Source organism: Curcuma longa, unplaced genomic scaffold, assembly GCF_044706935.1.
Source record: "Curcuma longa cultivar G26 ecotype Majalengka, Jawa Barat unplaced genomic scaffold, ITB_CL_G26_1.1 utg3290_np1212_1714210_RagTag, whole genome shotgun sequence".
Lineage (NCBI taxonomy): Eukaryota > Viridiplantae > Streptophyta > Magnoliopsida > Zingiberales > Zingiberaceae > Curcuma > Curcuma longa.
The window spans coordinates 238,092-251,376 of NW_027435602.1; the positions used below are offsets into that span (position 1 = coordinate 238,092).

Consider the following 13,285-nt stretch of genomic DNA (forward strand, 5'->3'; position numbering starts at 1 on the left):
TGTTTTGTTTCAGCCTAGTTCTTCCTTTTAAAATTCTTTGATAAACTGAAGTAGGCCTTATTTTTCTTCTCTGCCTATTGTTTTCCTTCTTGTTTGTTCAATGAGTATGTTTTTCGTTTTGAAGTGGTTTCGTAGAAGACATATGAAGCCTTGATCAACATAATTGTGTTAATTGTCCATAGTCAAGGAAAAAAGCACCATAAAGGTTTATACCTTTTTTTTTGTCTTTGTTTTTCCACTTCTCCATGAGAACAAGAACAAAACTGTTGTTTGCCGGCCAATCTTTAATTTTTTCCCCATCGATGTTCTATTTGAGAACTTGTAATTGTTTTCTTGGAAAAGATAACTGATAAGGAGAAATTTGAAGACTTTCGATGTTCTATCTGCAATGCTAAGTGATGTCTTTGATGTTCTGCAGACAGATAAGGAGAAGAGCATTGATGATTGGCTCCCCATCACTTCTTCAAGGAATGCCAAGTGGTGGTATTCAGCCTTCCACAATGTCACAGCCATGGTCGGAGCCGGTGTCCTCAGCTTACCCTATGCTTTGGCTCAGCTTGGTTGGTAAGTTCTACCTCTTCCTCCACACTTACCACATGAAAAGAGAATGATGGCATTTGAGTTCATTCATGAACAGGGGTCCGGGCATTACTGTCCTCGTTATCTCATGGATCATCACCCTGTACACCCTATGGCAAATGGTGGAGATGCACGAGATGGTTCCTGGAAAGCGTTTCGACCGGTATCATGAGCTCGGGCAGCATGCTTTCGGGGAGAAACTTGGGCTTTGGATTGTGGTGCCCCAGCAACTTATTGTGGAGGTCGGGGTGAATATTGTTTACATGGTCACTGGTGGAAAATCTCTTAAGAAGTTCCATGATCTTGTTTGCCCTGACTGCAAGTCCATCAAGCTCACCTACTTCATCATGATCTTTGCCTCGTGCCACTTTGTTCTATCGCAACTCCCCAACTTCAATTCAATTTCAGGTGTCTCCCTGGCTGCAGCAGTCATGTCCTTAAGGTGCTAAATCAATTACGCCTATTCAAAGCATCATGTATATTCACAACATACTTGTTCAATTGAATGATGATATATATCTGCTCTTTCCCAGTTACTCCACCATTGCATGGGCAGGTGCAGTGCACAAAGGGAAGCAAGAAAATGTAGAGTTTGGATACAAGGCTTCAACCACTTCGGGAACAGTTTTCAACTTCTTTGCTGCACTGGGGGATGTGGCTTTTGCTTATGCTGGCCACAATGTTGTGTTGGAGATTCAAGCAACCATCCCCTCCACTCCTGAGAAGCCCTCTAAGAAGCCAATGTGGAAGGGTGTCGTTGTTGCCTACATCGTTGTGGCTATTTGCTACTTCCCAGTTGCGTTGATAGGTTATTGGGCTTTTGGCAATACTGTCGAGGACAATATCCTTATCACCCTCGAGAAGCCTAGTTGGCTCATTGCCATTGCTAACATGTTTGTGGTCATTCATGTCATTGGGAGCTACCAGGTAATCAAATAATACATTCCATCAGTCACATTCTTTGTTGGTATTTTCTGTTCAGAGGCAAAGATGTCTTGGTTCTGTTCATTGCCCTGTTCTGGTCCTACTTGCAGATATATGCCATGCCAGTTTTTGATATGATAGAAACAGTTCTTGTCAAGAGCCTGAAGTTCCGTCCGGGCCTAATGCTGCGCCTAATTTCTCGTTCAGTTTACGTTGGTCAGTTAGATTTGCTTATGTTTAATCTTAAAATCTTGAGCTCTTAACACACCATGGCATCGCTAATTCTATTATTTCTTGTTTTCAGCATTGACCATGTTTATTGCCATAATCTTCCCCTTCTTTGGAGGACTCCTTGGATTTTTCGGAGGCTTTGCATTCGCGCCAACCACATACTTCGTAAGCATCTACTTGTTTTATATTGTAACCAATGTTTAATTCAGTTTACAGTGATCAATTCTTCAAGGTCAACAACAGTTCTCAAAGTTTCTTGTAAACATTAAACAGCTTCCATGTGTAATGTGGCTAGTTATCTACAAGCCCAGAAGGTTTAGCTTGTCTTGGTTCACTAACTGGGTAACAAAACACAACTTGACCATTCCTTTGCATCACTTTATTTCTTACTCAAATTTTGTTTAATTTCATTGTCTTGGTTTGCTCCAGATATGCATTATCCTTGGGGTCTTCCTGATGATCTTATCTCCTATCGGTGGACTAAGGCTGATTATTATACAAGCAAAGAGCTACTCTTTCTTTTCCTAAGTTCTATTTGGCAAATCTTTATGATGAGTTTACTTGGATGAAAAGATTGTAGGGGGAGGAGGAAGGGAAAGTATCATACAATTCCACAGAGCAGGAATCAATAATGTGCATTTGTATCTTCTTTTCCTCTTCCGCCATCTCTTCTTATCTTTCCTCATAAGTAAACCAAGATTTATGTTCAAAGTTCGCTAACCATAAAATGTGTCAACTCATGAGTCGTAGGGTTTGCTATATTGTGATAAATAGGACGTGTAAACTATTGTGTTTGAAGTTTGGCCATCATATGTGGTTGTTTCATTTCCTATTAATTATATCTTGTGTGATGGAAACAAATTGTATTGTGATAAATATTATCATGCCTAACAATTTATTATCTTTTGGGGAAAAAAACAATATGATTTCAAAGATAAGAGAAAACAATATACACAAATATAAGGGCCAATGGAAGGCTATTGAAGGGATAAAATTAAAATCAAAAATGAGCACTATGCTGGGTAGGCAACATAGTTCATGCTATCAAATTATCTTCTTTTCTTAGTTTAATTAAAATCAACTTCAACTGAGCTCATTCCCCTTTGACAAGTAGCATTGTTTATGTCCTTTTTATAGTCCATATATGCTCAGCGATGTCTCCTTTTGATGTGTTACCAAAAGGTCTCTTCAATTTTACCAACTTATTGACTTCACGAATTTGTCTAGTGTTAGGTAAGGCATGATATGTTAGTTCTGGCCTTTATTTTTCTTCTTCATTGAGGATCATGTTGTCTTCTCTTATTGGGAAAGGTCCACAGTTGATGATGTTATTTCTAGTAGAGGGTATATCATGGAAGTTGCTAACAAGAAATAATTCAATAGGAATAGGATCGAGAGGAACTCAATAGTAGAAAGTAGTAGGGGGCCTTAGCTTTCTCTAACCAATGGAATATAATTTTATTCGTTAGAATTAGCTAGGGTTATCTCCTAAGGCTAATGGCAGGGAAGGAAAAATAGAGGTGAGAAAATAGAAGAAGAAAAAATATTTCTACAGTGAATTCACAGGTGAGAAAATATATATTTTCTATTATTTTATTTGTGACCTTGTGGATAATGTCCTTATTCGCTACCACATCTTCGAATCGCAGAGTTGACAGTTACGGGATGTCCTCCCTCCTTGGATTTATTACGTACCTGTAGATTTATTTATCTGTATCTCGTTGTACGATCGACGATACTAAATCGTTTAAGACAAGTGAAATCATCTTTTACTTCCTTATTCACTGCCGTGTCCCTCAGGAAGTATAGAGCCAAAACCCTTTGACCTCCATCGAAACCTTCAACCTCAGCCACAAACCTTTACAACTCTACAAGTGGAGCTCCCCCACTTGTCATATCAGAATCATGTCCTCAATGTAGATGTTTGCCTCCAAAACACATCTTTACAGGTGCTATCCATTTGATTCAACTTGTTGGCAGTTGGAGTTTGATTGAGGTGCTATGTAATTTGATAAGCCATTAAATTTGTAGATCAACAAGTCAACAACCCACTCGCCCTACCTCTATATATATATGTGGGATTAACCTACACAAACCGCGCATCCAATTGGACTTTATCAAATTCTAACATTAGTTGAACTTCTAACCAATGCCAAGTATCTAGTTTACATAGCCGACTTGGATTCTATAACCATATTAATCAAATATCAAAATCCTAGCTAGATTAGATCACGATCAACCTTAACCAAAGGGCCAATTGCACCAATATTTTTAAAATTTGTAGAGGTTTTGTCACACTTATCAATTTCAGGTGAAAGAATCCTATCTTTTAATAATTATTAGTTGACTATTCCAATTTTATCAATCTACTAATTCTCTTGGTCATCTGATAAATGTTACTAGTCAACTAATATGTTTTTCTAATCAATTGACAAAGTGTTGTACCTCAACTATCTATTATGGTTGAATTTTTCTCCTTGCTTGATTTTCACTTCAAGAATTTATGCTTGGACATGTTTCTTCTATTCCTAACCTTCTAAAATACAGACTAGTTTTTTGAAGGGTGAATTTATTGGTTAAGACCTAGAAAAGTGTTAACCATAGAAAACCAATGATTAAGGGGAGGTTAAAATTAATTTAAGTTACAAACAATGGATAATGATTATAAATCATCATGATATAGGCATTATGAAGTTTTACTTACCATTGTTCATTTTCATTTAGACTTTTTTTTATAAAGATTATTGAACTTAAATTGACTGTCAAACATACAAAGGATTAATTATTAGTGCAATCATGCCCCATACATATGTTTACATATGATTTTGATATTCGGACAAATGTTTATGTTAGACAACAATGTGATCTTATATGAATGTCAAGTGTACATGTACAAGTAACCTTAACATAGGTTGCGGATGTAATAATGGAAGTCAAAGTAGGTATTGGCATGGGCATATGCAAAAATGGAAGTCCAAGTAGACACTTGGTATAGAAAGTTCCAGTAGATCGAGAATCAGATGCTAGACAGTGACATGTCAACAAGCCAATCAAATGTTAGGCAGTAAAGCCTCAATAGATTGAGGATCATATGCTAGGTAGCAAATTCCCAATAGATCGAGGATCAAACGTTAGACAGTAAAATCTCAGTAGATCGAAGATCAAATGTTAGATAGTGAAGCCCGAATTGATCAATGGGGACTGGATGCTAGACAGTGAAGCTCCAACAAGTCAACGAGAACCTGATGCTAGGCATAATGAAGTCCTAGAGGCATGAATGATTACTTGGCTAGTTAATATAAAGTTATGAGAGGAGTAAGTGCCTAGTTTAGTCTACTTGATCCATTTGGATTTCTCATCAACAAAGTATAATCAACCTTGCCTCACTTGAATTTCACCCTTACCAAACTCCCTATTAGACTTTCAGCTTTTACCAATACTTATTGATCTTTTAATCAATGCCAAATGTATAGTCTACTTGGATCTATTTGGAGTTCCTTTACTATCAAATACCTTACTTAACACCTCATTGATCAAATCAAATACATATATTCCTCAAATATTAAAATCACATACTATGGTCAACCTTAAACTAATTAAATTGGTCAATCTTGACCAAACATCAATTGCACCAACATTTCCAACAAACAATGCAAGCCTTTAATTTTTAGAAAGGGGGATTCATCTCGAATTCATCGTTGGAACAATTCTTTACTAAGATGTTATGACAATCTAATGCTTCAAATGCTTTCCTAAAGATTTTATGGCAATCTAAAGCTTCTAATAGATAATTTAAAATCATTTGAAGAATTTGTAAAAATAGTTATACAAGATCTAAGATCAAAAGAGCATAGTATTTCAATCACCTTACAAATCATTTTCTAATCATGAAGATGAAAATTGCAATCTTAAGAATGATTTCTTTATAGTTAGAGAAGATTGGCTCGTGAGCTATTGATGCAACTTTTTTTTACTTGCTATAACCATCCAACATTGAACACTACTAAATGCTTAACTTTCAACTGTTTGATTGTACGAGTGTGCACAACAAATATAGCTCCTTAAATATTCATGATAGTCAAACATTATAAAGAGTTGCTATGGATAACATCTTACAAGTTAATATATAAGCATATATATCTATTTGGTTGTTTTATCAGAATATGTATTTGATGATTGAGAATCTTTAATGTGGTGATATATATAGACAATAATTTGTGTTTACTACCCTTCAAATTTATATAGCCAATAAAAATCATATATATAAATAAATTATCAAATGATGAATATTTTATATTTCTTAAGTAGTGTGGATTACATTATAATCCTTTTGAAGGTGAATTTCTTTATAGTTATTCGCTTGCACTTTACGTGAGATCTCTTTGTGAGAGATTCGTTGTGTGGCTTTGGCTACCTAATTAGGATTATAATACTATATATATATAGGGGGACCTGTAATTCTTTCATATTCATCCAGTGTCTCACACGATCAAGTATCTTCACATCTACTACTGAGACTCATGCACACAAAATCATTGATATATTAAGATTGTTTATGAATTTATTTATGTCTCTCTATACATGTATACCACATAAAATAAGGAACTGATCATATATCACTGTATTAATTTCCCAGGCATATTATTTTTCAATATGTAACTTGGTTTACATGCAGCAATTAAAGTCGAATATTGTGAGTTCCAACGAAATCTAGGACTGTATATGTATATTATACATAAAATCTATCTAATGCAATGGAATATGATTCAATGCTATACCTCTAATTAATCATATATATCATATATAGGTTTCTAATATTTGCATATATAACCCATATATAACAATAATTAAGGAGGGGAAGAAAGAGATCGGCATGTTGTGGACATGAGAACAACCCAAGAAACAAGTGCCAGGATAAAGGCAGAAAGCAAAGAAGATGATGTTCCCATCAACCACACCAAGTGGGGCATTCCTTCCATGTGCACTCACGTGGTGGTTTGCCCTACCTTGGCCCCACCACCACCTCCACCATCACCACCACCACTCCTCTCCCTCTTGCCCTTTTCAAGCTTCCTCTTTAATTTCCATGTAACATCTTCATGCATATATGTTGATGAACTTTTATTGGTGTGCCAGAATTGGTTTGGTTATTTTGCTTGAGTGAGAGAGAGAGAGAGATAGAAGAGATTGAAGGAGGTCCCTAGCTCTAGCCTGTCAGGGAAGCAGCAATCCTAGCTAAGAACAACCACCCCCTTTGCTAGCTTTAAAAAGCCCCACCTCTGCATCCCTCTGTCTCTATTCTCTTCACTTCGATCAACTTCTTCTTTATTCCCGTACTTTATAACTTCTCTCTCTATATATATATATTGCGTGGGTTCAGAGAGATATAGATAGATCCACTGTAAAGTTTCGCAAACCCTAACCCTAACATGGACCTAGAGCACTCCTCCATCTCCAAGCCGATGATCATGGCCTTCCACTTCCTCGGAGCCCTCTCCCATATCCAGAAGACCACGACCCACTCCACCTTTGTCTGCCGGTGCCACCGGATTCGGTGCGCTGCCTACACGTCCATGGCTCTGTCGACCGGAGGGCACAGCGCCTGGAGCAGGGCACTGCTCCGTGGGAAGCTCAGAAGAGGGGGCTTAAGAAAGCGCGCTGTCATCCTCCAACGTCCTCGGAAGAGGGCGGTTAGGTTGGAGGAGGGTTGTCAAGATGGTGCAGATGTGCTTCGGAGGCTGGTGCCCGGCAGTGCCGGCATGGATTCTGCCGAGCTGCTCGACGAGACAGCAGATTACATCAGGTGCCTCGAAGAGCAGGTGTCTCTCATGCGATCGATCGTAAACGTAGTGTCATCTCTTTAAATTTCAATCCTAATTCTTAAGCTACAATCGTGGAATTATTAAAAGAAGTCCAGGCAGAAAAAGAGAGAAGTGTGATGAATACTGAAGGGTATGAAGATATAGTAGTGCATAAGTCACAAAATCAGTTACTTGATGAGAATCTACAGGCCTATATATATAACTTAATCAATTGTGATTCAATTACTACTTAGGCTTATTTTGTTACTGGGTTCCTTTCGTGTTTAATCAGTTGTGTGCATATATTTCTTAATTAATTCTGATGGATGGATGCATCGTAAATTGAGAATTAAAGATATTATTGTAGGTTAGATATATAGTTGAGGACAGGGAAGCAAGGGAAAGCTTGATATATCTTATTTGGACTGGTGTTAAGTCTAACGCTTCTTCTTGTAGTTGAGATTACTTTATGAATAGTTGTTAGAATCAATTAATACTGACAAGGAAAAAAAGGTGATAGATGCCACAATTGTCCATCCTCAATCTTGTGCCTATAACAATCAAGAAAGATCCCTCCTCACGAGAGAATATATTCTAAATTCTGTTTGTTCCTACATACTTTCATTTTGAAATTTCGTAACTTCACTTGATTGCCTTCCTACATATAGTTTCTCAGTTCAGGACTTATTCAGTATACCAGTGATGTCTGCATGTGTGTATAATTCCACTCTTATTTCCAACAAACATATAGAGATAATGGTGTAATATCCATCAGTATTTGATATATATATAATTGTGATAATTGACTTGTTAACTACTTGTTGATTGATACCCTAATGGCAATGGATGAAATTGAGGGACCTTTGGATTATTTTCGTGCTAGTTAATTATTATGGAGCGATAGGATCAAATTATTTTCATGCTAGACAAAGTTATTGATCTTTTAATTGGCACTTTGTGGTGCCTTTTCTTCATAAGTATGTCAAGTACGTATATTGCGTTGCTTAAGTGTGTTCATATTTCTGGACATCCATGTCATGATGACAAGGCAACTTGCACAACAAGTTACTATAAATTTTTTATTAAATTTTGATTGCAAAGCTATGCTTAGCTTGTTCCTTTGAGCAATTTCAACATTTTTATACAACATTTATATTAGTCTTCATTTATCCGCTACATTTTCAAAAATATTTAATACATGAAGTCAAATTATAGATGGATTAATTTCCTAACTAATCATCTATTATCTTCCAGAAATAAATTAATTCCTGATAATACAAACACTACCAAATTTTTTATAAAATTGATTAATCCACATATAAGACTATGTATGTGCAACTTTTTTTTTATTTTACAACAACAAGATTAGTATATTTGAGTTTTCTAGGAATAAAAAATTAAGTGTATATATATATATATATATAGGTAAAAGATCAGAAGAGTCTCCTTTAATAAAAACAAAATTCTTTCATTTTTTAAAAATGTTATCAAAGTTTGAATTTTAGTTATAAATTCTTAAAATTTGATTTTGTTATATGTAACTTGAATTTGTGAGATTTAAGTCTTCATAATTAATTGTATAAATATTGTTTTGGTAACCTCAATGTTAAATTAAAATATATAATTTTAATTTCTATAATATTGGATTTTTTTATGATAAGATTTTAAAAATCATGATAGTTCTAAAGATTGTTTATCAAATCCAAATTTAATTCTGAAAATAATATAAATCTCAATTTGTAAAAAACCACTTTTTGTGAAAATATTTGTAATAAAAATTTATATAAAAGTTAAATTTGTTTTATAAAATTTAAAATTTAAACATCATGATTTATAATATTTTTAAAGTAAATTACTAAAAAATGATGAATTTTTTTTAGGTTAGTTACTTAATCTTGTTAGGAAGTTTCTTTTTATCATTTTTGATGTGCAGAAGGTGACCATATTAAAAAGCTGATATCGTTTGTATTTTTATGACAACCATAATTTATAATTCATGAGCATCATTATATATATATATATATATATATATATACCGTTCAACTTTACTAGAGGCTTACTTGAATTTGACATTCAATTTAGTATTTCAAACTGCAAAACTTTTTTAATCACAAAAAGACAAACTATCTTACATAACACTCAGTCTTAGTCAATTAAATCTAGAATAATTCTTAGATAACATTGTTTTACACTTGTTCAAAAATAACTCTAAATATCATTAGGACAAAGCTACAAAGTAAACTTTGGTCTTTTATTCTTTTATTTTTTATTTTTATCATTTTTCATGTATTTTTAAAATAATATGAATAATCTTTAGAATTAATCGCTTATTAATTTGCAACCATACTGAATTAACAGTAACCAAACTATACGTCAACATATTCAACACAATTGGCTCTAGTAATATACTAAATTTAAGATATAAATATTGATATTATCTAATTAGATAATAGTAATCAAATTAAAAAGAATCAAGACATCTAAATTTATTTTAATTTTTTATTTCAATAACTTTATTGTTGAGTTTAAAATTATAATAAAGATATTGTAACGGGTAGAATCATATAGAATGAATAATAGATATAGTTAATTAGAAAAAAGATAAAGGGGACTAAAAATATGTGTATTCTGTATATATATATTATTTATATTTTGATAGATACAAACTAAACTTGACTATCAAAGAACATTAGACTAGTTGATTTTTATTTCAATACTTCAAAAATCCAGCAGTCTTTTCCAGAAAATTCAGCATCTAACTAAGAAACAACCATTACAACTTATCAAAATCCCAGCCTAATTAGTTAATTTATTGGCTGAATTGATGAACAATTAATCCTTAAATTGATAATTCAAAACAATTGCATCAGCATATCCAACATATGATCGAACGAGGCCTGGATCTATTTGTGTCCACTCTTTCAATTTGAATCAAATATCTTCCACGTTTCTGATTACATTTAACTGACTATATGGAAATCAGATTTTTATTTTTTATTTTGAAGCTAGAAATAGATTCCTAGCTAGCTGAGCATCATGCTTTCTAGAAATTTTGTTATTCTTTCATTCCACCACACTCATAGCTACCCTTGAAAAAACTATTCCCTCATTGGATGTCCAGCTAACTCACGTATGACCTTTTAGCTAATGAGTTGTTGGACAATTGATAAACAAATGATCAGTAGTCTCCAATTGCTCACCACACATTGTTGTAATCATGCCCTAAGCGCATTTAGTTTACGTATATTTTGGATAAAGTTAAAGTTAGGGGAGATATCATGATGTCATATGCATGTCAAATGTGCACGTGCGGGGGTGAATAATGTAATAAAAATTTGTCAAGAAAACTTTATAACTAAAATATTTTTTAAGTTCTTAAAAAAATAGCTAGCTAACTTAGAGAGATTTTGAAATCTTTGAAAGATGTAATAAAAATTATTAGTGCAATCGGTTTCTAAAATTTTTTATATATGATTTATTTGAACAATATATTTAATGGAGTTTGGTCAATGTTAACCAAGTAACTTGGTCAAAGTTCAAATTAAGTGTAAAGTTAAGTAAGTCAAAGTTGATTGAATGTTGAAAGTGAGTGAAAAATTTAAGTAGGTGAAGAGTAATCATATGTTTTATAGTTGGTGGAAAGTTTTAGTAGAGTATTAGACAATGACAGTGAAAGTCCTAATGGATATTAGACAATGGAAGACTTGGGAGGTACCAAACAGTGGAAGCCCTAGTGGGTACTAGACAGTGGAAGTCTCGGTAGGTCAATTGGAAGCTGAACACTTAGCGTGGAAGTCTTAATAGGTGAGGAGAGCTGAACGCTTGAAAGTCCCGATGGATTATTACTTGGGAGTTAAACACTTAGCAAAAGTGAAGTCTTAGAAGATCATGAATTCCAAGTAAGGTAGAAGTCTTGGAGGAGTGAACTCTATTAGTGCAACCCACCTTTAGGGTTTTGATGTTTATTTGACAATATGCTTAATGAAGTCTAGTCAAGGTTGACCTAGTCAAGTGAAAAATCTAGTTAGATCAAAGTTGATCAGATGACTAGCAAATTGAAAGTCTAGTCAATCAAGATTGTCTGAATGACTAACAAACAGAAAGTTTAGTCAGTCAAGGTTACTTGAATGACTAGTAAAGAGAAAGTCTAGTTAGATCAAGGTTGATAGAATAACTAGCAAGGAAAAAATCTAATCAAGTCAAGGTTGATTGGATGTTTGGCAAAGGTAAAGTTCAGACAATTCCAGGTTAATCGGATGTTTGATAAGGAAAAAATCCAAGCAAGTTCTGTCAATAATTGACTCATTTTCAAGTTTCCGAGCCATAATTCTAAAAAAAAATTAATTTTTTAGTTTAGATGCATGTGAAGTAACGTTGAGCCCTTTGCTTACCTTATTCTTGTTTTACACGCAATTGTTCCATCACAAAATACACATTCCAATGGGATTTCAATAGAGCAAAAATACCTACAAGAAAAGTAGATCCTAAAAGGTGATCTTAAACTTTGGCACTGCTAAAACTTTGAAGACTAGGTGTTCTCCGAGAAAGACTAATCAAAGTTTTAGCATAGCAACTCATTCGGCATTTTCTCATTAATTCTCTTTAAGATTTTCTCATATATGTATTATATTGGATACAATTCTTGTTTATTTATATTGATTATACAAAAAAGATTATTTTAGGATTTTTATCGTCTATTTCTATATAGTTGAGATTTTTGTAAAATGGACGCTGTAAATACAATCATTCGTTTGCAAATGATTAATTTTCTTATATGAAATATTATAGGATGAGCAAATAGAAAATATATATGCATATAAAGATATAAGTTTCTCCAAGTCATTATTAGTGATTTTTACAACTTGGCATTGAAATTTTAAATTCTGACAGATGTATAGTAGTTCCAAATTGTAATATAGTGGTGCTGAACATTATATTCTAATATCATTATGGTGCTGAACATTATATTCTAATATTACTATGGTACTAAACTTTCTAAATTTCAACACCACTATGACGTTGATGGTGTTGATGGTTTAAATTCAACACTATATTGGTTCTGTGTTAATTTGTACGGAATCGTAACTTCATTTATGAGGCTTAAGACTAAGCTTGTATATATATCTTCTTCACACTCATCTTTTCCATTACATGTCAAAATTTCAGAAATCTAAATCTCCTAGCTCTATAAACGAGTTTCGATCAAAATTTATTAATGAACTTAGCAAGCTCCGATCGAACTCATTCCAAGTTCTGTACATTTCTTTATTGCTTCTAAGTTCAAATGTGTCCTCATTTAGTATCTTGAAGCATTCCCAACACTGATTAAAAGATTTTTAAACTTTCAAAATATTATGGTCCTATTATTCGAAAAACAGTAGCACTACAATGGTGATGATCTTTCAACACCAGTACCGCACATTGTGATATCATAGAACACTATTGTGCTGGTTCAAAGTGATGTTGATCTTCCGAAATTAGCACCACAGTATATGTGTTAGCTGGCACACAACCATAGCTTCGCTTATGAGTCTCAAGATCATGATTGCACACTTACATTTTTCATCTCATGGTAAAATTTTAAAAATTTAAATATCCTAGGTCCATCAATAAATTTTGATCAAAAAGCATTGATAGACCTAGAGAGCTCTAATCGAACTCATTCTAAGTAATATAAAATTTTGAAGTATCCAAGAATCTATAGTTTCTCTAACTTTCAAAACTAGAAGATGCATTTTAATATCTAAAGG

At 33.7% G+C, this 13,285-nt stretch overlaps 2 protein-coding genes across 3 annotated transcripts; both read left to right on the plus strand.

The window, feature by feature from the left end:
- The first annotated feature begins 412 nt into the window (after positions 1–412).
- LOC141820372 (lysine histidine transporter 1-like) lies at positions 413–2,262 on the plus strand. Of its 2 annotated transcripts, none has more exons than XM_074707675.1 (7): positions 413–564; positions 638–1,021; positions 1,113–1,506; positions 1,614–1,719; positions 1,808–1,899; positions 2,008–2,076; positions 2,164–2,262. In XM_074707675.1, the coding sequence occupies exons 1-7, from the start codon at positions 512–514 to the stop codon at positions 2,260–2,262; spliced, it is 1,197 nt and encodes a 398-aa protein (XP_074563776.1). In that variant the 5' UTR covers positions 413–511. The 2 variants fall into 2 exon arrangements, with proteins under 2 accessions (XP_074563776.1, XP_074563774.1); XM_074707673.1 differs by having other exon boundaries at positions 425–564; positions 2,008–2,133.
- Positions 2,263–7,163: 4,901 nt separating this feature from the next.
- LOC141820303 (transcription factor IBH1-like) lies at positions 7,164–7,598 on the plus strand. Its single transcript, XM_074707593.1, has one exon. The coding sequence runs from the start codon at positions 7,164–7,166 to the stop codon at positions 7,596–7,598; it is 435 nt and encodes a 144-aa protein (XP_074563694.1).
- The last annotated feature ends 5,687 nt before the right edge of the window (positions 7,599–13,285 follow it).